This window comes from Hypanus sabinus, chromosome 10 (assembly GCF_030144855.1).
Source record: "Hypanus sabinus isolate sHypSab1 chromosome 10, sHypSab1.hap1, whole genome shotgun sequence".
In the NCBI taxonomy this organism is placed as follows: domain Eukaryota; kingdom Metazoa; phylum Chordata; class Chondrichthyes; order Myliobatiformes; family Dasyatidae; genus Hypanus; species Hypanus sabinus.
In genome coordinates, this window is record NC_082715.1 from 79957587 (window position 1) to 79984637 (window position 27051).

The window sequence follows — 27051 nt, forward strand, 5'->3', positions numbered from 1 at the left end:
GTCGAGGAGTTCGGAAGGGATCGAATGGTGGCCAGAAGACTTCAGAAATTGAGCTCCAACGGCTGTGCACGAAGTGGTTTGGACTTTGATAAGTTTGGCGCCTTTTCTTTAATTTTCTCTTCATATATACTGTATCGTTATTAATCACTTAGTTATAGTAACCTTTATAAATTGTACTCATTTAATCGCATATGGTGTACTGTCTGTTTTTGGGTGAGGCGGGGACATCACACAGCATCCACACCAGCTGATTACCCAGTTTGGCGGGGCCGAAGGCTGCTCCCCCTAGACAAGAACGAGCTGAGCGAGCCTGAGGCGACCCAGGGGGTTACACCTTAAATTACCTCTATCAAGTCACTTCTCATCCTCCTTCACTCCAAAGAGAAGTTCCCTGGATCGTTAACCTCTTCTCATAAGACGTGTACTCTAATCCAGGCATATCATGATAAATATGGCCTGCACCCTTTCTAAAGCTTTCACATTCTTATATTCAACCAGAATTGAGTGCAATGCTCAATTAATTTCAACAATCTAAATTACTTCTGGTTGAAAGATAAAGGTTGTCCAGGCCATCTGGCGATGGGTCTCAACTTAGCTTTGAAGTAATGATGTGGGATCTTTTACATTCACCTCATGATTCAAATGGGGGTCTTGATTTAATATCTTACTTGGATGTTAGTGAGTCCAGCAATGCAGTACTCCCTTGCTTCTATGATGGGAATGAGTGCCTGGAATATGTGTTCATATCTCTGAAGTGGGGCTTGGAAATTGCAACCTTCTGACTCAGCATTAAGAATATCGCCCACTGTGCACGAGTCATCAATTCCTCAGTAAAACAAGATTTCAGAATGTGCATCCACTTGTGCTGGTGGGTGGGGGGGGGGTGGCGTGGGATGTTGGTAGCAGAGACGTACATCTGGTACAGGTTTTATGCCAAAATGACCAGAGTTCCATCTGGACTCCAGGTGCTCACTGGTGCCTGCATGTTCTCTCTGTGTCTGTTTTTTTCACCAGGTGCTCCTGTCTTCTACATCTCAAAGTAATGTAAATTGGTAGGTTAATTAGCCACTGTAAATTGCCCCTAGTGTCCAGATACATTGTGGAACATAGGAAGGACAAGTTAGTGTAAGATGAGTCCTGCAGGTGCTCCATTTCTTTCCACATTCTAAAGACGCAGGTTAGTAGGTTAATTGGTTACATGGGCAGTGAGGGTTCTTAGCGCAGGAAGGGCCTGTTACCACGTTTATCTCTAAATAAATAAATAAATGTGTGCTTGAGGCTTGGTGTTCACTTAGTGGACCAAAGCTGTTGAGCCCATGTTGTGTAACCCTGTGACTCTTAACAGAAATGACTCCTGATAAACTCCTGAAGCTAAGGTTGTGACTTGTACCTTGCCTTTTTAGTAAATTTCCAATGGAAGTCTTCATTGCAAATGAATAAATGGGGATTTCTGCTGTCACTTGTAGATATTCAGATAGAATCCCTTACTTTAAATTGAAGGTTGAGTCTGTCCTAGTCAAGCCGTACTTTACTGAAGGCTGCGTGTGGAGTTGCATCCAGGTATCAAAGCCATAACGGGTCTGCTGCTTTCTGAAGTCTCTGTGTTTTGAACAGTCTCAGGGCCGCAGTGAGGTTCTGCTGAGTCTACAGAAGGTGCTAAATGGTTTGGGAGGTGCAGCTGCTTCTTGCCACCGTGACATCTACAAAAACACACGTTCTGGTTTGACTGACCGATCCATGGCTGTTCGGTGTGCTGTAGCTAAGGTAAGAAATTTTTTTTTCCCTTTAGTACACTTCAAGATTTGGCCTATGTAATGTTCTTGGTATGTCAGCAAGCATGCAGACTGCAAGGTCTTAAAAAAAGACAAATGACCAATTAGTTGGGAAGAATATTGGAAAGGTCATGAGAATAACTCACTGATCTGTTTTGAATAGACTACATTGGTCCATAATGGCTACTTGCACAAATAATATATGTAGGAGCAGTTTTAAAAGCCAACACTTTGAATTGTGCAGTAGCACAGAAAGCATTCTGTCTTGGTGCAGCTTGGTAATGTAATTGCTCTGCACGTGATTGCAAGAAACTGCAGAGAGTTGTGGAAATGGCTCAGAACATCAAAGGACTGGCCACCCGTATGTGCATTTTGCCTATTCTTGCTATCTCAGTAAAGTAGCCAGTGTAATCAAAGACCCACCAACATCCAATGTCCTCTCTCCTGTCCCATCAGGCAGAAGATACAGAAACTGAAAGCATGTACCTCCAGCTTCTATTCCACTGTTATCATGCTCTTGAATTGCACAATAAGATGCCCTCACAATCTACCTCATTATGATCTTGCACTTCATTGCTTACCTGCACTGCACTCTTTTGATAGCTTTTACACTTTATTGTACATTATTATTGTTTTACCTTATTTTAGCTCAATGATCTGTATAAACAGTATACAAGACAAACTACACACACAAAATAAGACCATAAGACATAGGAGCAGACCCAAGACTATTTCAGTCTAGTTTTTGTACTGTGTCATGTAACACCATGGTCCTGAAAAACGTTGTCTCATTTTTACTATGGACTGTACCAGCAGTTATGGTCAAAATGACAATAAAAGTGACGACTTGATTTGAGGACGTATCAACAGAATTAGGCCATTTGGCCTGTCAAGTCTGCTCCACCATTCAATCATGGCTGATACTTTTTTTTTTCCCTCCACAGCCCCACTCCCCAGCCTTCTCCCTGGAACTTTTGTTGTCATGGCCAATCAAAAACCTATCTATCTCCACCTTAAACACACCAAACGACCTGACCTCCACAGCTGCCTGTGGTAACAAATTCCACAAATTCACCACCCTCTGCCTAAAGAAGCTTATCCACATCCGTTATAAATGGATACACCTCTATCCTGAGGCTGCACCCTCTTGTCCTAGAGTCTCCCACCATGGGAAACATCTTCTCCACATCTACTATGTCTTGGCCTTTCAACATTCGAATGCTTTCAATGAGATTTCCCCCCCGTCATCCTTCTAAATTCCAGCAAGTATAGTCTCAGAGCCATCAAACGTTCCTCATATGATAACCCTTTCATTCCCAAAATCATCCTTGTGAACCTCCTTTGAACCCTCTCCAATGGTAGCACACTTAGATAAGAAGTCCAAAACTGTTCACAATACTCAAGGTGAGGCCTCGCCAATGTCTTATAAAGCCTCAGCATCAGATCCCTGCGCTTATATTCTAAACCTTTTGAAATGAATGATAACATTGCATTAGCCTTCCTCACTGTTGACTCAACCTGTAAGTTAATCATTAGGGTGTTCTACACAGGGACTCCAAGCTCCTTTGCATCTCAGATTTTTGAATACTGCTACATCAGACTTTATCAAATTTCAAGTTGAACTCAATCCCCACACTTACAGACTGAAAAATAGCTTTTTGCCCAGAGCTATAATTGTTCTGAACCAATTGATCAAGCATCATCCATAAAACTGTTATATTGCTACTTTGAATACTGGTTTTATGGCTGGCATGCATCTGAGTTGCGCTTTTGTACTGCTGGACATTGCTTGTACTGGCTGGTAACGATTTTATTTATAGTTTATTTGTTTTATAGCATTGAGTACGAGAGTTGCAATCTCATTTTCACTGTATTGGTGCATGACAAAATGTACTATGCAATGACAATAAAGATATTTCAATTCAATTTCAATTCAATCACTTTCTTCTAAGGGTTCCTTTATCTTAAGCTCTCTGATCGCCTCTGGTTCATTACATAACATCCAATCCAATACAGCTGATCTCCTAGTAGACTCAACGACAACAACAAAGCCATCTCATAGGCATTCAACAAATTCACTCTCTTGAGGTCCATTACCAACCTGATTTTCCCTGTCTGCCTGCATGTTAAAATGTCCCATGACTATGATAACATTGCCCTTTTTGACACGCCTTTTCTATTTCACATTGTAATCTGTAGTCCATATTCCGGCTACTGTTTGGAAGCCTATGTATAACTGCCATCAGGGTCCTTCTGCTTTTGTACTTTCTTAACTCAACCCACAAGGATTCAACATCATCCAATCCTATGTCACATCTTTCTAATGATTTGATGCCATTCTTTACCAGCAGGTACCCTCTGCCTACCTTTCTATCCCTCCGGTACAATGTGTAACCTTGGACATTCAGCTCCCAACTACAACCATCCTTCATCCATGATTCAATGATAGCCACAACATCATACCTGACAATCAGTACAACAAGATCATCCACCTTGTATCTTGTACTCTGTACATTGAGATATAACACTTTGAGTACTTACTGTATTTGCTACCCTTTTAGATTCTGCATCCCTAGTGCACTGATACTCACCCTGCTAGCTGCAATTTTGACCTATCAACTGCTTGCCCTTCCTAACAGTCTGACTGCACACTAGCTTTGCTTTTTTTAATCATCCTTCCTATCCTGAGTACCTTTACTTCGGTTCCCATCCCCCTGCCAAATTAGCTTAAACCTTCCCCAAAAGCTCTAACAAACCTGCCCGTGAGAATATTGGAAAATGCTGGAGGAACTCAGCAGGGCAGACAGCATCCAGGGAAAATTGTAAACAGTCGATGTTTTCACTGTATCTAGAGAAGAATAATCAAATATCAGTGCTCTAATATGGTATGTCTGAATTATAGGCAAAAATCTTGTTTGGAGAACTTCTGATTTGGAGGCTGATGTGCTATCATTAGGCAAGACCAGCTATGATGCAAAAGAAGTAATCAGGGCTGCAGTATTTAAACAAAAATGGTCATTTTTTTCTGAGTAAGGATCTAATTATGGTAGATCTCAACACGTTTAAATTAAGTATACTTTGTCAGTAATTGGAATATATTATGGTCTGAAAATAGCAATAATGGAGTTTCTACGAGAAGTGTCAGCCTAGATTGTGAACTTGCGTCTCTGGATTTGGACTTTTATTTACGACCCAAATCTCAAGACAAGAGTATTCATCGAGTTAGAGCTGATACCTGATCCTCTGTCTTGTTGGTTAGGGTTTCCATTGTGGAAATGTGGCTATTGGATTTTCACTGTAGTAGTTGTGACAACATTGTTCATTCATAAAAATGTATCTGCTTCTATCCTAGTGCCTCTTAGAATTGCAGAAAGAATCTGTTTTCATGTGGACCACAGAACTGGAAAACCTGGCTACTCTCTGCTTTAAGGGCCTAGAGGGATCTAACTATGCAGTCCGTGTTGCAGTATCCAAATTACTTGGAACTGTCATGGCAACGGCTTTGACACCCAAACAAGCAGCAGGTGTGTGTCTCGGAAAATGTGCTGGTACATACCCAAAATAAAAGGTTTCAAAGGTTCTCAAAATTATGCAGTTTTGAGAAGGATGGAAGAAGCAAGATCAGAAGTAATGGAGACATAAGAATGTTGGAAAAAGATTAAAGACTTGTTGTCACATGTATATTGAAACATACAGTGAAATGCATTGTTTGCATCAATGACCAACACAATCTGAGGATGTGCTGGGGGCAGCCTGCAAGCGTCACCATGCTTCCAGTACCAGTGTAGTATACCCACAACTTACTGACCCTAATCTGTGCGTCTTTGACCCTAATCTGTGGGAAGAAATCAGAGCACCCGGAGGTAGCTTGGGTGGTCTTGGAGAGAAAATAGAAACTCCATATAGACAGTGGCAGGAATTGAACCCCAATCACTGGCACTGTAAAGCATTATGCTAGCCTCTGTAGATGGGATGAAATATTATAATAAATTGGAGGTTGAACTTCTAGAATCCTAATCCTGCAGTATACATTTAGTGGTCACTTTATCAGGTATCTAATAAAGTGACCACTGAGTATATTTCTGTATGTTTGTTGTTTTCTGCTGTTGTAGCCCATCCACTTCAAGGTTTGACGTGTTATCCGTTCAGAGATGCTCTTTTGCCCACCACTGTTGTAATGCATGGTTATTTGAGTTACTATCGTGTTAAACCAGTCAGGCCATTCTCCTCTGACCTCTCTCATTAACAAGGCATTTTCACCCAGAGAGCTGTCGCTCACTGGATGTTTTTTGTTTTCCACACCATTCCCTGTAAGCTCCAGAGACTGATGTGCATGAAAATTCCAGCAGATCAGCAGATTCTGAGATACTCAAACCACCCAGTGTGGCACCATGGTCAGTGTCATTTAGATCACATTTCTTCCCCATTCTAATGTTTGGTCTGAACAGTGGCTAAACCTCTTAACCATGTCTGCATGCTTTTATGCACTGAGTTGCTGTACATGATTGGCTGATTAGATATTTCATTAACAAGCAGGTGTACAGGTTCAATCTAATAAATTGGTAACTGTGTATATATCTGTTTTATTTTAACCACCTTAGATTAGACTTGAATGACTATTACTTCATTTCTCAGAAGTATGGTGGTTGGCTGTAAGCTTGTTGCTGTTGTATAGCCTGTTTCCAGCTACTGAATGGGTTCTGTTTTTATGAATATTCACAAGTTGATCTTGACTGTGTATCAGAAAATACACAAAAATCACTTGATATACCTCCACAGTTTTGTAATAAATGGCATTAAATTGCACTGGACTGATTAAAATAAAATGATTACTACTGATTAAACAAACAGTTACTAAAAATGGAGAGAGAGAGAGAGAGAGAGAGAGAGAGAGAGAGAGAAAGGAATAAATGCATGTACAATGTCTGTAAAAAGTATTCACCCCGCCCCCCCCCCCCCCCCCCCAGACGTGTTCATGTTTTATTGTTTTATAACATTGAATCACAGTGGATTTAATTTGGCTTTTTTTGGCACTGATCAACTGAAAAGACTTTTGTGTCAGAGTGAAAACAAATTTCTACAAATTAGTCTAAATTTATTACAATTATTAAACACAAAATAATTTATTGCATAATCACTCACCCCCCCTTCGAGTCAGTATTTAGTAGATGCAATTTTGGCCTGAGTCTGTGTGGACAGGTCTATCAGCTTTGCACATCTGGACACTGCATTTTACCCTATCCTTCTTCACAAAACTGCTCAAGATCTGTCAGGTTGCAATGGGATCGTGAGTGAACAGCCCTTTTCAAGTCCAGCCACAAATTTTCAATTGGATTGAAATCTGGACTCTGAATTGGCCACTCCAAGACATTAACTTTGTTTTTAAGTCATTCCTGTGTAGTTTGCATTATATTTGGGGTCATTGTCTTGCTGGAAAACAAATCTTCTCTTGCAGTCTGCAACAGGTTTTTCTCCAGGATTTCTCTGTACTTTGTTGCATTCATTTTACCCTCTACCTTCAGAAGCCTCACAGGGTTCAGTTCAGTGAAGCATCCCCCCAATGTTGCAGCCAACCCATGCTTCATGGTAGGGATGGTGTATTTTTGATGATGTACGGTGTTTGGCTTATGCCAAATATAGCATTTAGTCTGATGGCCTAAAAGCTCAATTTTGGTTTCAGCAGACCATAGAACCTTCTTCCAGCTGAATTCAGAGTCACCCACATGACTTCTGGCAGATTCTAGCCAAGATTTCATGTGAGCTTTCTTTTCAACAGTGGCTTTCTCTTTGCCACTCTCCCTTCTATGACTGGCATAGCACCCAGGCAACAGTCGTGGTATGCGCAGCCTCTCCTATCTCAGCTGCTGAAGCTTGTAACTCCTCCAGAGTTGTCATAGGTCTCTTGGTGGCTTCCCTCACATCTCCTTTCACGCTCACTCAGTTTTTGAGGATGACCTGCTGTAGGCTGATTTACAGCCATGCTACAGTATATTCTTTCTGTTTCTCGATGTTTGACTTAACTGTATTCTAAGGGATATTCTGTAACTTGGAAATTTTCTTGTATTCATCTCCTATGCTTTTTAGTAATCTTTTTTGCAGAGTTGCTTTGAGTGTTCTGTCTTCATGGTCTAGTTTTTGCTTGGCTACTGACTCACCAACAGATGGGCTTCAGATAAGGGTGTATTTTTACTATAATCAGTTGAAACACCTTGACTGCACATGGTGATCTCTATTTAGCTAATTATATGACTTCTAAAACCAATTGGCTGCATCAGTGATGATTTTGTGTGTCATCTTAAAGGGGGTAAATACTTATGCAATCAATTACTTTGTATTTTATATTTGTAATTAATTTAGATCACTTTGTAGAGATTGGTTTTCACTTTGACATGAAAGAGCCTTTTTCTGTTGATCAGTGTCAAAAAAAAAACAAATTAAATCCACTGTGATTTAATGTTGTAAAACAATAAAACATGAAAACTTCTGGGGGGGGGGATACTTTTTATAATAGGCACTGTATGTGTGTCAGACTTCTGAATATAATAATATGATCTAATCTCATTCTGTTATAAGTGTCTGTAAGTCGGGCATTCTTAACCAAGGAACAACTTGTCATAAGTACACATTTATATCAGGTTAACATTTTCTGTGCTGCTATTTCCTTTTTTTCCCCAAGCCACTTACCTTCACCTAATTCTATCAAAATTAGCGTACTTAATTTGATCAGCACAATCTCCCTTTTTGTACTATTTTCACCCTGTCCTTTTTTTTCTGGGGTGTACATATGCAGGTGTCTTGAATAAGTCAATACAGTTCACCTCTATCGTTCCAAGTGGTAACATCATTCCACTCTGAATAATTTGCTTCCCGAGTTACCTGCTGGATAGATCAGTGATCATCTTACAGTAATGGCCCTTGTTGTGGGCAGCATGGTGGTGTAACTGTTAGTGTAATCACTTTACAATGCCAGAGATCACTGATTGAGGTTCGATTCCCAGGGGTTAGTATGTTCTCCCAGTGACTGTGTGGATTTCCTCCCACATTCCAAAGATTCAAGTTAGGGTTAGTGAGTTGTGGGCATGCAATGTTGGTGTCAGAAGCACGGAGACACTTGCAGTTTTCCTGATAGCTTACCTTTTATTTTCAATTGTTTCAGTGATGCGACAGAATGTGAAACGTGCCACCTTGGAAGAGGTGTTGGAGCTGATGGCCACAGGATTTCTGCGTGGGGGATCTGGATTCCTGAGGAGTGGTGGAGAGATGCTGAAAGGTGGGGGGTCCATCAGCCGAGAAGTTCGAGTCGGGGTCACACAAGTAAGTACCTTGATCAGTGGGCAAAATGAAGCACCTACACCTTGGCATTAAGTTGGTAGTTACCGAAGGGGCATGACTAGGCTGCAATTTTGACTGTGTAACTAGTTTCATTGCTTCTGCAGTATTGTTTTTGAGTTCGCATTCAATTCATTGCCCCATTCTATTTCAGGAATTCTCTGCTTGAGTGTACTACTACTTTCAGCCTATCCTCAAATTTCGATGCTTCAAAAAGGCATCATCCATTATTAAAGACCCCTGCCACCCTCTTCTCATTACTACCATCAGAGATTAGGTACAGGAACCTGAAGATAGTTTTAGGAACAGCTTCTTCCCTTCTAACATCAGATTTCTGAATGGTCCATGAACAATAACTCACCATTTTTGCTCTCTTAGCACCATTCATTTATTTTTATTTTTCTTATTGCAAATTATAGTATTTTTAAGTATTGCACTGACTTGCTGCCAAAAAACAAATTTCACAACTTACTTGTGAAAGACTTGATTCTGAACTTCCTTATTGAGAACTGCTTCAATGGCTTTCCCCATCCATTTGGTTGCACAGTCGTCACCCTGAGCTGCTAACACTGTTTCACTGTCCTCAGGACCAGATGAGAGAAAGCATAGTTTCTTCATTGTGGGGCTTGAAAAAGGAGAGTATATTTGTTGATTATGTGCTTATCTGCTCAATTGTTCCAGCTAGTACCCAAGATGGAGCTGACCAATCTTACAACTTTCTGTAGCTTCTTTCTGTCCTGTGCAGTAGCCTCCCCCCACAACCACCAAACCAGATAGTGATGCAGCCTGTCAGAATGTTCTCCATGATACATCTGTAGAAGTTTTCAAATCAAATCCCTTAAAACTCCTAATAAGTAATTCAATTACAATTGAATAGGTAATTCAATTATAGCCACTGTCTTGCCACCTTTATAGCTGCATTGATATGTTGGGACCAGGTTAGATCCTCAGAGGTCTTGACACCCAGGAGCTTGAAATTGCTCACTCTGATCCCTCCATGAGGATGAATGATGAAGGGAATGCATCTGGAACAGGAAGAGCAGGATATTTTTCTGATCCCTGTTTTGATATTCTCTCTCTCCGTTACAGGCGTACGTTGTATTTGTCACCACTCTCGGAGGGCAGTGGCTGGAGCGTAATTTTGCCATCTTCCTTACCCATGTACTGGAGCTTGTCTTACATCCCCGGGCCACCCAAAGCCATGTGGAAGCGGTGTATTCCCGGCGATGTGTGTCGTTCATCCTTCGGGCAACTGTGGGCAGCCTGCTGGGTGAGAAAGCACAGATTGCAGCTGCAAAGGAGATTTGCCAGGCTATTGCCAAGCAGATGAAGACAGTGGGTAAGGAGAAGACTAGTTATCGGATGTTAGTTTTAACAATCACCTTTATGTAATGATCACCATCTACTCATGCAATCAACACATATCATGTGTGTACATCATGTCTATGCCTGCCCTTTGGAAGAGTTGTCCAAATTGTTCCACACCTCTGTTATATTGCTTGACTATCTCCTTTTGGAAGTCACTCTGCTGCTTCCATGTTTTATTTGCAGTTTGTCAATGCTGACATTTTGTGGAAGTTGTGGCAAGAAAGGGGTTAAGATAATGTCCAAGCAATAACAGTATATGGATAAAGTGTGGTTAGCCCACGCAAGTCGGGTCTTTGAAGATCATAGCTTCCCTTTTGCACATCATGGGTCCAGAGCAATTTGGCATACCAAGATAAAGATGCAACAAAGGATTCTAGGGTGATGCTTACTATTGGTTAGTTACTTTACTAGTTTTGAAGTACTATTGGCTTTTAAAATTAGTTTGCATATCCACAAGGTTACCAGTTGGTCAATATATGTATCCAATTAATCAATTTCTGGTTAAAAATGGCATTTCTTTGTTCAGACTTCAACACAGTGTAGTGACAGGCACCAGGCTGTTTCCACATGCCAAACTGTGATTGAGGAACAAGTGTGAGTTTTTAGAGACCAGTTAATCAGCAATGATAATTTATTTTGACATTCTGAAGATCTTAATATACTTCAGAAAATTTTTAATGGAGTTCATGACTTTGAATCCTTGTAGTTGGCACCTGTGCTGGAAGTGAGCCAGCGTTATTTTCTACCTTGGGCACTGTCTGCAAGTTCATAGACAGTGAACTTGTATATAGTGGTAGCATATTACTAAATATTTGTCTTCACTTTGGCAGTTGTTTTCATGCACAATGAGGGAATTTCTTCATAATTATGATCAATCTTCACCTCTGGCTATCAAAACTAAAGTTAAAAAATTGAAAGGGAAGTACAGTGGATTCCAGTTATTTGGGCCATCAGTTAATTGGGACAGCTGTTTATTTGAGACAACTCTTAAAGAATAAAAACTAAATTAAAAAAATAATTTGGGACACCATGGCCCTTACCTGGAGCAGGAGACTGTTGCTGAACAGTTTCTAACTAGTGCCAGTCACGCACATTTGCATGGCTGTAAGACACAACACTGCTTAGAATGATCAGTTTTTAAATAGTGTCAGTTGTGTGTGCTTGTGTTCAAAAAGCAGAGTTTTTGTCACAGATAGTTGGCGAGAAATAGCAGTAAGACAATTCGGAACTGTTTTGCTCACTGTTGTTCCAACCATTCGGGCTTGGAGATGCCAGAGATGATAAGGAGTGAAGATGAAAGGATTTCTCTACTCCAACAAGTTAAGAATTATGTAGAGTTTGAAGATATTGACAGTGTTACAATGAAACTGAAGATTTGGAGATGCAATTATCAAAGACATTGTATGAAAGCGGTCCATTATCTGCACTGATTTTGATCATTTACAGTCAAAACAATGTGGCGTTGATGAATTCTTCTGATTATTATTAAAAATTAATACTCAGTTTTATAATATTGTAGAGATATTGCTACCTTTCTAATTTGTTCTGTATTTCATTTAAGTACTTAGATTGCTACTCAGTTAAATGGTAGTTTGTTTTTTTTAACCTTCTAACTATTTCCATGAATCCTCACCTAATTGGGGCAGCTGCTTAATTGGGCCAAAATGTACTGGCCTTCCCTCTCCCTTCCCCCATCCCAGTTTCACTCTGCCTCCTCTTCCAGCTGCCTATCACCTCTCTCATGATTCTGGCGCCTTCTACTACCCATAGTGCTTTCCCCTTACATTCCGTCTTCACCTTTCCTGCCTATCCCCTCCCTGCTTCCCCTCCTCCACCCCTTGATCTTTCCTGATTGGTTTTTCACCTGACACCTACCAGCCTTCTTCCCACCCTCCCCCAACCTTCTTTATAGGGTCCCTGCCCTCTCCCTCTTCAGTCCTGACAAAGGATCTCAGCACGAAACATTGACCGCTCGTTTCCACGGATGCTGCCCGATCTGCTGAGTTCCTCCAGCATGTTGTACGTGTACTGGTCCCTGTGTGTCCTGTCACGTACCCCGTGACGGGTTAAAGAACCAGCAGAAATGGAAACACATTGGAGTCTGGTATTGCTATAAACTAATAGTGTTTATTAGTAACTATGCAATACAGTACTATAAATGCAGATATATCAAACAGGTTAGCAATGATATATACATAAGTGTAGAAATAGGAACAAAACTAGGGGTGGATGGATATAGTCTTACGATGATGAAGGGAGTTCAGTTCAGTTTGAGGTAGTTAGTTGAGTAACGTTGAAGAGAGAGGTGAGAGGTCAGCTGATGCCATTGATCTTCCAGTTGTCTTCCAAAATCCTGTTGAAGTCACCAACTGTGACCATAACACGTATGACCATTCTTCAGTGATGGAATTATCACCCAGGCAAGGGTGGACACGCAAATAATTCCCCACCGGTCACACCTTTTCACACTGCTAGAGCCACTAATTGATTTCCACGAATCGATCCTCCAAAACCCCACCTTCCCATGGGTGCAACAAAGCTCGTTCAGTGTCCGAAACTGTGAGTCTGTGTAACCGCGGACCTGGTTTTTATCTCCACATGTTGGATACCAGCTGTCCATCAACCTGCTCTGCCCTCCTTTCTCTGTAAGATCTCTCTCTCTCCTCCTCCTCCCTCCTCCTCCCTGCTCCTCCCCCCTCCTCCCCCTCTCTCTTTTCTCCCTCCCCCCCCATTAACTGCAATCCACTGTCTTGCAGAAAACACAAAATGCTTAAATTACTCAGCAAAAGCAGGCAGCATAAATAGAAAGTTTAAAGAAAACAGTGAGAGGAACTCGGCAGGTGTGCAGGCAATAGGATGGTCAGGACTGAGGGGGTAGTTGGCCAATGGAAGGAGAGCAAGGAGAGGCTGAGATGGGCTGCAACAGTAGATATTTGGTGGAACCAAGTGAGGGATGAAGGGCAAGTGGAGTCAGGTGTGGAAGAGGGAAGTTTGCAGACAGATGTCAATGTAGAAATGGATAAAAATATATTAGGCAGTGAACAGCTTTTAAGAGCAACATGTAAAATTCCACTTGGAGAGTCTACTACCCATTCGTATGAATACAGGATTTATCTATTTCAGTTAACCTACACCCCCTTTATTTCTCTTATACTCTTATCAGTCCACCCACCCTATCTGTTTGCATCTGCCCATCACTCTTATACCTGTTCACTTGGATATCTCCCTTGGCCTAGCCTTTCAATTTCCTCACTCCATCTGCCCCTCATCTGATCATACTTATCACCTTACAGCCTCTGTCTCTACCGCCCCACGTGGCTCCATTTGCTCATCATCCCCCACCTCACCTTGGCTTCATCTATCACCCAGGAGCCCCTGTTGAATCCTCCCTCTTACCTCTTCATTCTGGCCATCATTCTACTGACTCAGTCCTGATGCAGGGGCTTGACCTAAATGTCAACTATTCCTTACCTGCACAGACGCTGAGCTTCTCCAGTGGTTTGCTTTTTTGCCTCAGATTCCAGCACCTGGAGTCTCTTGTGTCTCTGAAGAAGAAAAAGTTGTTAATGTTTCAAAAGCCTTGCAATGGAAAAATATTAGAAGTGGGCCTAATTTTAATTTGTGTGAGGTTGGCGGGGGGGGGGGGGGGTCGGTGGGAAGAGACAGAATAAACAACAGGGCAGGTCTATGATAGGACAGAGAAATGAGAGAATGGATGATGTTAGGGGTGCTGCCTAGAAAGAAGAGTGAATAGAGTGAAATCTGAGATGTCAGAAGAAAAGAGAAGAACAAAATGTATGATACAAGGCTGGAATGGTTGACGATCTAAAGTTGTTTAATGAGGTGTGGAGTCCAGAAGGCTGCTGTGTGCCGAGTCAGAAGACGAGTTAGAAGCCTAAATTGAGTTTTGTTGAAACCATCCGAGAGGTCAAAGAGTGGTGAAAGAAGGAGTAGGATGGAGAATTAAACTGGCAGGGAAGTAGAAGAACATAAAAAGCAGCCAGGATTGAATAAATATAAGAGATTCTGCAGATGCTGGAAATCCAGAGCAGTGCATACAAAATGCTGGAGGAACTCAGCAGGTCAGACAGCATCTATGGTGAGGAATGAACAGTCAATGTTTTGGACTAAGACCCCTCATCAGGACACTTCAAAATAGAAGATCGGGTCATATCACCCTTCCAAAATATCGAAATGTTCCCAGCTTGCTTTTCCCTAACTTCCTTTTCGATGCATTTCTGCTATTTGCCTGTCCTTCTCTTTTGTCTACCCATTTATGTTTCCATTGGTTTCTGTTTCCTGCTATATCTTCGTTCATACATACACTATTCTTACTGGCTCCATGAGTTTGCATTTCTCTCTGTCCATACCCAAGTGCAAGTCCCTCGTCTCCTGTGCATTTCATTTCTCTGTTTGCCTCAGTGCCCCCAGTGGTGTAACCTGTCCCCCCCAGCAGATGCTTTCATATTCTCACTCACTCACTCATTGTTTCCAGAGGCATTTATCTGTTTTACCTTCCAGATATTTACATATCTCTTTCTCTCTGTTTTCTCCTGATTTGTATTTAGCCTTTTAAAAAAATACTAAGGGTGGGTTTGGGGGGAAGGAGTGCGGATTGGCAGTGATGATCAGGTGATAAAATTCTGGGAGCAGATGCATCTCCAAGTGTAGTTGTGTGAGATGATCCAAGAAACAAGTCCTGGCAGTTACTTCCCTAGGCTCAATGTGCAATGTGTGAGGTTAGCGATGTGGAAGTAAGGCGGGTAAATAGAATTAAACTGCAGGTCATGGCAGGCTGGAAGGAACCAAATTCCAATTTTAATATTCCAAGTAAGCATCTGTATGTAATGATCCAAGTACTGCATTATTTGGCAACACTGTACAGGAAGTATATTGGCTCTTTACAGTACTGATTTGCACAAGAGTAGTCTGGTAAAAGATGAATCGATTTTCAGTACCATATTATTACAGATATGGGGCAGGTCTTTTTCGAGATCTGAAAGGGTGAGTAAGGTTGATAGCAGACAGTTGTTTCCAGCTGTTGATGGAAAAACATGGGGCCATAGGGTACAAGATGAAATGTTGGAGATTTAGAGTAAGGCAGGAATATGTTCACACAGAATAAAATGGACTTCCAGAGAGAACAGTTGAGCCAAAAGCTATGGCCTGCTTTTTTGTAATACAATTCCATGTTTATTTCTACAGAGGGAAAACATTGGTGTAGGCTGAATAGACGACTACTTGTGGCAGAATAGGCCAATGGGGCAGTTTGCTTCACTTCAGAAACCCCTATCTGAATTGGGTGATTCATTAAACTTCCCATGGTGCAATAGTCCAGTGGTTCTGTTACAGGACCAGTAATCGGTTTGTTATAAAACCGCATGTGGTCCAATAACGACCTGTCGCCTAGGAAATATATGGATAATCTGGACCTCTTTGTATTACATCAGTGTGGCTGACTTTTCTCAGTTGTTTCAAATGTCAAGTGCCTCTACTGTTCATGGTTCTCGTTTTCTACTGCAAATAAACCCACTTACTGTAGAGCTGTGGTTTAGATTAATTGCGTAGCTTGTCAGTCTGCATTTTTATTTTGTTGTGGGGAGCACAGATACTTGGAATGTGCACCGATGGTAATTATCCTGAGTCAGTGCTTTGTTTCTGCCGTGACAGAATCTGTGATGAATGACGCCAATAATGACAAGTCAGGGGCCGCTGACGTTTCTGCGAGCCAGCATGTGATGGTGTGTGCCCTACAGGAACTTGGCAGCTTAGTCCAGAGCTTGAGTGCCACTGCCGCTCCTCTCATCCAGGAACCCTCCATTGGTAAGTGGATAACAGACAGGTCCCTCAACTTGGAAGGAGGTTTGTATTGCTGTATATAGCTCCTCTAGCATGATAGAATCTACACCCAAACTTCACAATCTCAGTAAGTCCCAAACTACTTCACAGTTAATGATTTACTTTTGAAATATAGTTTTGCCAGGTTAGGACACTTGAGTAAGGTGGACGGGGAACGTGCAGGTCAGCAGCATATCTGAGGTATATCTTTGGACAGACACTAGGATTTATGAATTTATCTTCAGTAAGGTGGCGAGGGAGTGGTATAGTAATGGGGAATGTGCAAAGGGAAATCAACTCAAGCAGACTGCTGGAGGGGGAAATGTTTAAGGCTGCCCATTGAACCAGACTTAAGGTAAGATTAGACCATAAGGCATAAGATATAGGAGCAGAAATAGGTTATTTGTATGCTCCGCCATTTCATCATGGCTGATCTAATTTTCTCCTCAGCCCCAATCTCCTGCCTTCTCCCCGTATCCCTTCATGCCCTGACCATTCAAGAATTATGCATAGCAGTGGCCTCCACAGCTGCCTGTGGCAAAGAATTCCACAGATTCACCATTCTGGCTAAAGAGATTCTTCCTCATCTCTGTTCTAAAAAGATGCCCCTTAGACTCTTTCATCATAGGAAACATCCTCTCCTCGTCCACTCTATCAACGCCTTTTACCATTCAATAGGTTTCAGTAAGGTCACCCAATGAGCTTCTGAATTCAAGTGAATACAGGCCCAGAGCCTTCAAACACTCTTCATATGACAATCCTGGGATCATTTTCATGAGCCTCCTTTGAACCCTCCTTTCTCAGATAGGAGAAGCACATCCTTTCTCAGATAAGGGACCCAGAACTGCTCATGATACTCTGAGTGAGGCATCACCGGTGCTTCATAAAGTCTCAACATTGCATCCTTGCTTTATATTCTAGCCCTCTTGAAATGAATGCTAACATTGCATTTACCCTCCTTGTTACAGACTCAACCTGCCAATTAATGTTTAGGGAATCTTACACAAAGACCCCCAAGTCCTTTTGCACCTCAGTTTTTTTGTATTTTCTCTCCATTTAGAAAATAGTCAACCCTTCCATTTCTTCTAACTTTATTTGTACCATGCATCTCGATATATACAGTGAAATGCATCGTTTTGCATCAACAGCCGTGGTCTTGGGATGTGCTGGGTGCGGCCTGCAAGTGTTACCATGCTTCTGTTGTCACATAGCATACCCATTATGGGGTGAACATACAAACTCATTGCAGCGGTGGGAATTAAACTCTGATTGCTGCTGCAGTAAAGTATTGCAGTAATCTTTGTAATGGAATGTTGATGGGACTTAAGTTTTAAAATGCCACAAAGGAAAAGAAAGGCAGGAGTTCAAGAGCTTAAAGCTTTAACAGGTGAAATTTCAGGTTTTTCCAAAAACCTAATGGTCCACTTGTGTGTTTAAAAAAATAAGCTTATGACTTATCTGTTGATGCGATTGGTTTAATTGTCATCTCCATCTTTGGTAATGCAGTAAAAATGTTTTGTATCACCAAATAAATGTCAGTTAGACTGTGTGCAGTAAAGGTTTGTTTCAAATTGATAGCAAACAAAGTGATGTTGCAATAAAGGCTCTAGTATTTTGAACCTGTCCAGAGAATTTTTATTGAGTTATTAAATGGAAATTCTTATTTTGAAAGGGCTTCTGGAGACGGTGACCTCTGTACTGCTCCATCCCAGTATGGCAGCCAGGCTGGGTGCAGCCTGGTGCCTGCGCTGTGTCGCTGTTGCACTGCCCTATCAGCTGACCCCGCTGTTGGATAGGTGTGCAGAATGCATCAACAATCTGAAGACGTCACCAGAAGCTGTCACCGGATACAGCTTTGCGATGGCAGCATTGCTGGGTAGTGTGCACCAGTGTCCCCTTGGAATTCCGCATGCCAAAGGAAAGGTAAAGGTCCTTTCTTCAGCCTTGGAATATCCCAGAGTATTTTTTATTATAGTCAATGTATTAATGTCAGAAACATGACGCTACTAAATGTACACACAGAAAATGCTGGAGGAACTCAGGTCACACAGTATCTATGTGGAATCGCATTCTAGAAGGGGATCTCGGCCTGAAACATTGATTGTTCATTCCCCTCCATAAATGCTGCCTGACTTGCTCAGACCTTTGTCTGTTGCTGGGATTTTCAGTATCTGCCGAATTTCTTGTGTTTGATTTGCTGCTGAATCCACTACAAGGTCTGTAACAAGAGCACGACATTTGCCAGTATCTGTTGATGATGATATTGGTTGAGGAATAATTTAATAAGCTCCTTGGTTTCCCAGCCAAAATAATTCCTGCTCTAATACCGTGTGATCTTTCACATCCCCCGAGGGGCTGGGTGGGGTTTCTATTTTGTGCCTCTTCTGACAAATGGCATGTCCAGAACACTGCTCTCATTTCTGAGTCTATTCACTGCAAGTCAAACTTAATAGGCCAAATGTTCTGATTCCGTTCTATGTCTGAGGGTGCTCATTTGACTGTATAAAAGGGTGATCAGCAATGGTTCTTGCACTCTCAGAGATGTCCTGACTGGGATGTGAAACCATTTTGGAGACAGCTAGCTTGGTGAAGACTATAGTAGAAGGTTGCAGTGGGCACACAGTAACAACCCAGTACAGGTCCTTTGGCCCATAATGTTGTGCTGATCTTTTCTTCTACTTCAAAATCAATCTAATGCTTTGGTCCTGCACTGCCCTCCATTTTTCTTTCATCCATGTGCCAAACTAAGAATCCCTAATATATCTGCCTCTACCACCACTCCTGGCAGCATAACCCCTGCATTTTTTCCAGTGAAGTGATACTGCTTTTTCAAATCTCATCCTGTGAGAGGGTCCCATTTAAAAGTTTATTTTGTAAGATTATTACCATTTTTAAGCTCTCCAAACTAATGTTTACAACTGCATGTATGGCTAGTGTTTATATTAAATCGAATTAGATGTTATAACACCACTACAGTTTGAAGTGGTGGTGGTAGCTACTCGATGTACAGGCTATTTCTGGTTATGCATATCAGCTCCTGAGAGCACTCACCACATCCAGGCTGCTGTGACTCCTTTTCAGTCTTAATCTACTTTTACTCTGCCAATGTGTCATTTCATTCTTTGAATTTTATGTGGAATGAGATTTGAATGGGCTGCTTTAAGAGCTACCCCTTTCTGAGAAGACTGAGGTCTGCAGCTTGAAGAAGATTAGTTAAAGAAGCGAGAATTAATCTTAATTTTGGTTGTATTTTTTGAGAAATCAGACTGACTCGTATAGGCCTGGGTAAATCAGCCCGTCATCTTTTGGCCCTCCTCAATCCTCCAGTCACCTCTTGTCCCTCTCTAGCCACTCTCCCTCTTCACTTCATACCACCCATCTCCATTCTTCACTCTTTGGCGTGTTGCTGGGTTCGACCCAAAACACTGTCCATTCCTTTTCCTCCTGCAAATACAACCCTCTGATTTCCCCCAGCAAATCTTAGAGCATCCTGCTTTCTGCCACAATTAATCTTAGCTTCATTAAAATTAGTGTTTTTGTATCTATTCTTATTTAAAGCACAAATTAGTAATGAGGGAGTATGCAAGATAATCACAGTTTTAGTTTATTTCTGTTTGCTCATTGATCTCATCACGTTCTTAAGCCTGAGAATGCCATTAGACATGGGGGCAGTATTAGGCCATTTGACCCATCAAGTCTTTTCCTCCATTTCATCATGGCTGATCTATTTCCCTCCCAATCCCATTCTTCTGCCTTCTCCCTTTAACCTTTCATGTCCTGACTAATCAAGAACCTTAAATACACCCAGTGACCTGGCCTCCACAGCTGCCTGTGGTAACAAATTTGACAGATTCACCAATCTCTGGCTAAAGAAGCTCCCCCTTAATTCTATTTTAAATGGTCATCCCTATATTCTGAAGCTGTGTCCTCTGGTCATGTAGTCTGATGTTTCCTCTAATTTGTAATGACCAGTGTGCGCAAAAATCTTGTGCTGTGCAATTTTTTTGCCCCTTGACAACAACGTGTGCATACTGGATTTTATATATGGAGGTATTTATTTTAACAGCTAGAAAAGTACTGCCAATAAGAACTTTGATCTCCTCTGGGTTTGATCATTATCCCTCTCATTCATCGGAACTCTCTCAAAGCATGTGTAGCATACATGTCAAACACGAGGAAATCTGCAGATGCTGTAAATTCAAACAACAATACACAAAAAATGTTGGTAGAACACAGCAGGCTAGGCAGCATTTATAGGGAGAAGAGCTGTCGACCTTTGTGGTCTCGGCCCGAAACGTCGACAGTGCTTCTCCCTATAGATGCTGCCTGGCCTGCTGTGTTCTACCAGCATTTTGTGTGTGTTGTAGCATACATGTAGTAGGTAATGAAGGATTTTCTCGCCGGAGGTTTTGCACACCGTCCATATGTGACTTGGTTGCTAAACAATGCTTTAAAAAGTCAGGTTTCTAAGTATCAGTCCATTTCTTCCCACTTGCAAATTCTTCAGCAACTTTTGCATTACAACAATACACGCAGGTAACAGCATTTTCCGTATTGTGTATAAGCAATTCATGTAGCTGCACGTTCCTGAGCTCATGAGCTTTTGGTGTAGCAGTTTCTACTGCTTTATTGAACCATTCCACTTTGAATGAACTGCCAGTTCTTCTGCGCTTCACACCCTTTTCATCTTTGGAATTCAACACAGGGAATCAGTAATTTCTTCAATAAAAGCTATATAAATAAGCCTGTTCTAAAATCTCCAGATAAATCATCACACACTCCATGTTGTCAACACCATCCGCATCTGGAAAAGGAAATGTGATTATATATAGTCGTGAAATATACTTAACATGCCAACGAAGTAAAGGGTGACAACCTTTTGTGTGCAGTTTAAATTCTTTTGTCTGCTAGTAGCAAAAGATCTGTTTTCGCGTACACCATAGAGGGATCATTGGTAGACTCCTCCACCATAGGAAACATCCTCTCCACATCCACTCTATCTAGGCCTTTCAATATTTGATAAGTTTCAATGAGATGCTTCATTCTTCTAAATTTCAGTATGTAAAGGCCCAGAGCCATCAATCACTTCTCATACAATGAGCTTTTCATTCCCAGAATTATTCTCGTGAACCTCCTCTAAACCCTCTTCAATGTCAGCACATCCTTTCTTAAATAAGGGGCCCAAAACTGCTCTCAATACTCCAAGTGCCTCACCAGTGTCTTATAAAGCCTCAACATTACATCCTTGCTTTAATATTCTAGTCCTCTGGAAATGAATGCTGTTTGAACAATAGAGCCCATGTGTTTACAATTACAATTAATCACATTCCCTTTGCTCCTTGCAAAGTCTGCAATCTATTTTTTCAAATATTTTTATTGTATTTGCTTCCAGATTCCCATAATGAAGTATTCCAGATGAAAACAGCTCATTGCTTTAAAGTGCTCCATCACCTCTCTGCCTCTATTGTCAGACACCTTAGTTCAGCCCCTCTGGTTAGCAACTAACCATCCGGTTGCTTGAAATGGTTTCTCCAATCCTTGTAATGGTTTTCCCTCTTAGAGTTGGTCATTTCAGCGCCAGCCTCTGTAAACCTTGTGCAACAGGCAATTGCTAAAAATGAATTGATTTCTTTTATAGTCCCGATTTTGGGTATCAGCGCGACACATCAACTGTTTATTTCTCTGCATAGATGCAGCCTGACCAGCTGAATTCCTCAAGCATTTTGTATGGGTTGCTGTGGACTCCAACATCTGCAGAATATAAACACATATATATAAAAAAAAGTGTGTGTGTGTATTTGTGTATGTATGTCTGTCTGTCTGTCAGACCATTGGAAAATGACATTGAAGAAATGGTGGACGAACTTTAAGTATCATGTGCCCATCTTCACTGTGGAAGATACCAACAGTATGCCAGAAATTCAAGTGTCAAGGGGCACAAGTGAGTACAGTTGCTATTACTAAGGAGAAGATGCTTGAGATGCTTAGTAATGATCTTTCAAGAATTACTAGATTCTGGAATGGTTCTAGAGGACTAGAAAATTGCAAATGTCACTCCATTCCTTTAAGAAGGAGGAGGAGCAGAAAAAAGGAAATTATTGGCCAGTTAGCCTCACTTCAGTGGTTCGGAATATGTTGAAGTCCATTATGAAGGAATAGGTTTCGGGGTACTTGGAGGCATATATTAAAATAGGCCAAAGTCAGCATGGTTTCCTTAAAGGGAACTCTTGCCTGGGAAATCTGTTGGAATTTTTTTGAGAAAATAACAAGCAAGATGCGCAAAGGAGAGTCAGTGAATGTTGTTTACTTGGATTTTAAGAAGGCCTTAACAACGTGGTGCACGTGAGATTGCTTAACCATGGTATCACAGGAAAGATACTAGAGTTGATGGAAGGTTACCTGACTGGCAGGAAGCAAAGAGTCAGAATAAAGGGGGCCTATTCTGGTTGAGTAGCATGACCAGTGGAATTCTGTAGGGGTCAGTGTTGGGACTGCTTCTTTTCACATTATATATCAATGATTTGGATGACATGATTGATGGCTTTTTGGCCACGTTTGTGGACAATGCAAAGCTATATGAAGTGAAGGGATGGCTGGTTATGTTGAGGAAACGGAGTCTGCAGAAGGACAGACAGATTGAGGGAATGGGCAAATAGGTGGCAGATGGAATATAGTGTAGGGAAGTGTATGGTCATATACTTTGGTTGAAGAAATAAGGGTGTAGATTATTTAGTAAAAGGGGAGAAAATTCAAAAATCATAGATGCAAACAGATTTGAGGTCTTCGCACAAGATTCCTTAAAAGTTATTTTTCAGGTTGAGTCAGTGGTAAGGAAGGCAAGTGCAATGTTAACATTCGTTTCAGGAGGACTAGAATAGAAAAGGAAGGATATAACGCTAAAGCTTAATAAGGCATTGATCAACCCATACCTGGAGTATTGTGAGCAGTTTTGGGCCACTTATTTAAGAAAAAAGATGTGCCAACATTGGAGATGGTCCAGAAGAAGTTCACAAGAATGATTCAAGGATTGAAAGGGTTAATGTATGAGAAATGTTTGATGGCTCTGGGCCTGTACTTGCTGGAGTTTAGAAGAAAGGGGGAATCTCATTTAAACCTATTGAATTTTGAAAGGCCTAGGTAGAGTGGATGTGGAGAGGATGTTTCCTGTGGTGGATAAGTCTAGGAGCTGAAGCCACAGCCTCAGAATAGAGGGACATCCATTTGGAAAAGAGAGTAGATGGAATTTCTTTAGCCAGAAGGTGGTGATTCTGTAGAATGTATTGTCACAGACGACTGTGGAGGCCATTAGATATATTTAAAGCGGTAGTTGATAGGTTCTTGATTAGTTAGGGTGTCAGTAGTTACAGGGAGAAGGCAGGAGAATTAAGCTGAGAGGGCTAATAATTCAGCCATGATGGAATGGCCTAATTCTGCTTCTATGTCTTATGGTCTAACTGAGCTGGTCAGGCAGCATCTAAGAAAAGGAATAAAGAGTCGACATTTTGCGACCCTTCATCAGGGAATAGTAGGGAGGGTCCATGGAGGGGTGAGGGGTTGCTGGTTTGTGTGATGGACTGGGCTGCTGCCTCCCTCAGTGCAACCCCCCCACCCCACCCCACCCCACCATTACCTTGGCTGACAAGCTCCTGGAGTTCCCTCAACAAGGAAAGATGGCAGGGTACAGGGTCAGTGGTGTTATTTGGTATCAAGGCCCCAGCACACCATACACATATCCTATCTCGTGTCTTTCGGTCTTGTCTAACATTCTGGAGAAACTCAGCAGGTCATGCAGCATCTATGGAGAGAAATAAAGAGTCAACATTTCAGGCCGAGGCCCTTCAGGACCTGTTTAGAAGTGAATTAAGACTGGTCAATTCCATTTCACTCAAGTCAAGTCAAGTCACTTATTAGTGTCATTTTGACCATAACTGCTGGTATAGTACACAGTAAAAACGAGGCAATGTTTTTCAGGACCATGTTGCTATATGAAACAATACAAAAACCACACTGAACTACATAAAGCAACACAGAAAAAAACTACACTAGACTACAGACCTACCCAGGACTGCATGAAGTGCACAAAATAGTGCAGGCATTACAATAAATAATAAACAAGACAATAGACACAGTAGAGGGCAGTAAGTTGGTGTCAGTCCAGGCTCTGGGTATTGAGGAGTCTGATGATTTGAGGGAAGAAACTGTTACATAGTCTGGTTGTGAGAGCCCAAATGCTTTGGTGCCTTTTCCCAGATGGCAGGAGGGAGAAGAGTTTGTATGAGGGGTGCGTGGGGTCCTTCAGAATGCTGTTTGCTTTGCGGATGCAGCGTGTGGTGTAAACAGGCAGTGATGCAGCTGCTCAGGATACTCTCAATACAACCTCTGTAGAATGTGATGAGGGGATGGGAGATGGACTTGCTTCAGCCTTTGCAGAAAGTTCGGTGGGAAGTGATTGCTCCGTGCCCTCCTGAAGTCAACAACCAATCTCTTTTGTTTCGTTCACATTCAGAAACAGGTTGTTGGCTCTGCACCAGTCTGTTAGCCACTGCACCTCCTCTCTATGCTGACTTGTCATTCTTGCTGATGAGACCCACCACGGTTGTGTCATCGGCGAACTTGATGATGTGGTTCGAGCTGTGTGTTGCAGCACAGTCGTGAGTCAGCAGAGTGAACAGCAGTGGACTGAGCACACAGCCCTGGGGAGCCCCCGTGCTCAGTGTGATGGTGTTGGAGATGCTGCTCCCGATCTGGACTGGCTGAGGTCTCCCAGTCAGGAAGTCTAGTATCCAGTTGCAGAGGGATGTGTTCAGGCCCAGTAGGCTCAGCTTTCCAATCAGCTTCTGAGGAATGATTGTGTTGAATGCTGAACTGAAGTCTATGAACAACATTTGAACGTACGTGTCTTTTTTGTCCAGGTAGGTGAGGGCCAGGTGGAGGGTGATGGCAATGATGTTGTCTGTTGAGCGGTTGGGCGGTACACAAACTGCAGGGGGTCAAGTGAGGGGGGCAGCAGGGTCTTGATGTGTCTCATGACGAGCCTCTCGAAACACTTCATGATGATGGATGTGAGTGCAATGGGATGGTAGTCATTGAGGCAGGACACTGAAGACTTCTTCGGCATAGGGACAATGGTGGCAGCCTTGAAGCAAGTTGGAACGACAGGTGCTGCTCATGGAGATGTTGAAGATGTCAGTGAGAACATCTGCTAGCCGGTCTGCACATCCTCTAAGCACTTTGCCAGAAATATTGTCTGGTCCAGCAGCCTTCTGTGGGTTGACCCTGCACAGGGTTATTCTCTCATCGGCCATGGTGAGACACAGACTCCGGTCATTTGGAGGAGGAGTGGACTTCATCACCGCCATGTAATTTTCTGCCTCAAAACGAGCGCAGAAGTTGTTCAACGCATCTGGGAGGGAGGCATCACCCGCACAGTCAGGTGATGTTGCCCTGTAGTTGGTGATGTCCTGAATGCCCTTCCACGTGCGCTGCGTGTCGTCGTTGTCCTGGAAGTGGCTGTGGATTGGCTGGGCGTGTGCACACTTTGTCCCTCTGATGGCCTGGGACAGTTTGGCCCTCACTGTTGTTAGGGCTGCCTTGTCGCCCGCTCTGAAGGTGGAGTCTCGGGTCCTCAGCAGTGCACGCACCTCCGTGGTCATCCATGGCTTCTGGTTGGCACATGTAGTGATGGTCTTGGACACAGTGACATAATCGATGCACTTGCTGATGTAGCTGGTCACTGATGCCGTGTACTCCTCTAAGTTAGTAGAGTTGCCATCGGTTGCAGCCTCCCTGAACACGTGCCAGTCAGTGTGCTCAAAGCTCCGTCCGGTATTCATCGGGATGTTTGTGTAAATAAGGTCCCACGCGTTCTCCCCTCACATTGCAAAGGATTGTCCTTCATATGACAGAGAAAATTAAAGCTTTTCCTTTTTATCTTCTCTGGTGTTTGGAGAACAATCCTAGTTTAGTGTCTCCACACACCTGAGATTCTCTGCAGGCTTGTATAATATCTGGTGTTACAGTTCTATGGTGAGAGTTGACTTGCTCCATTCTATTCCCCTGCAGATGGTAGTGAGTATTGCAGAGGACCTGTTGCGCACAGCATCGCAGAACAGTCGCTTGTCACTGCAACGCACACAAGCCGGATGGCTTCTTCTGGGAGCATTGATGAGCCTAGGTTTGTATTTAGCATGTATTAATCTTTGGTATCAGTACTTACCAGTTATTTTATTCAGGTCATTGATCTGTCATCTTATTAAAAAAATCTTAATGGTGATCAATGACTTTCCCAGCCTTTGTTCTCTTCCGCAAAATGTTGACTTGAAAGTTAACAGCTTTGGGGAAGTGCAGCATAGTCGGGTTTAATATCACACTGTCATGTCTCCATCCTACAGGTGTCTTCCACTCTCCAGAGCATAGAACTTATTTATTTTAGTTTTACTTAGAGATACAGCATAGTAACAGGCCCTTCTGGCCCAATGAGCCTTCACTGCCCAGTTACACCCATGTGACCAATTAACCTACTAACCCCAGATGTCTTTGGGATGTGTGAAGAAACTAGAACATCTGGAGGAAACCCACATAGCCAAAGGAAGAACTTCTTGGAAACAGATGGAATTGAACCCTGTTTGGCTGGCATTGTAATAGCATTATACTAACCACTACACTACCATATTGTCCAATCATCTCTGTGCCAGCCTCAGATGAACACTGTGCAAGGATTAGAATCAACTTTATTTGCAATATG

General features: G+C 42.2%; 1 protein-coding gene across 4 annotated transcripts in view; it reads left to right on the forward strand.

Moving 5' to 3' along the window:
* The window catches only part of heatr5b (HEAT repeat containing 5B), a 139940-nt gene that overhangs the window by 20342 nt on the left and 92547 nt on the right, over nucleotides 1-27051 (forward strand). For all 4 annotated transcript variants that reach the window (XM_059982182.1, XM_059982183.1, XM_059982184.1 and 1 more), the window contains 7 exons: nucleotides 1615-1764; nucleotides 5125-5296; nucleotides 8929-9086; nucleotides 10191-10440; nucleotides 16140-16292; nucleotides 17980-18230; nucleotides 26370-26481. In XM_059982182.1, the coding sequence (XP_059838165.1) occupies nucleotides 1615-1764; nucleotides 5125-5296; nucleotides 8929-9086; nucleotides 10191-10440; nucleotides 16140-16292; nucleotides 17980-18230; nucleotides 26370-26481 (1246 nt within the window). The remainder of the gene's footprint in view (nucleotides 1-1614; nucleotides 1765-5124; nucleotides 5297-8928; nucleotides 9087-10190; nucleotides 10441-16139; nucleotides 16293-17979; nucleotides 18231-26369; nucleotides 26482-27051) is intronic.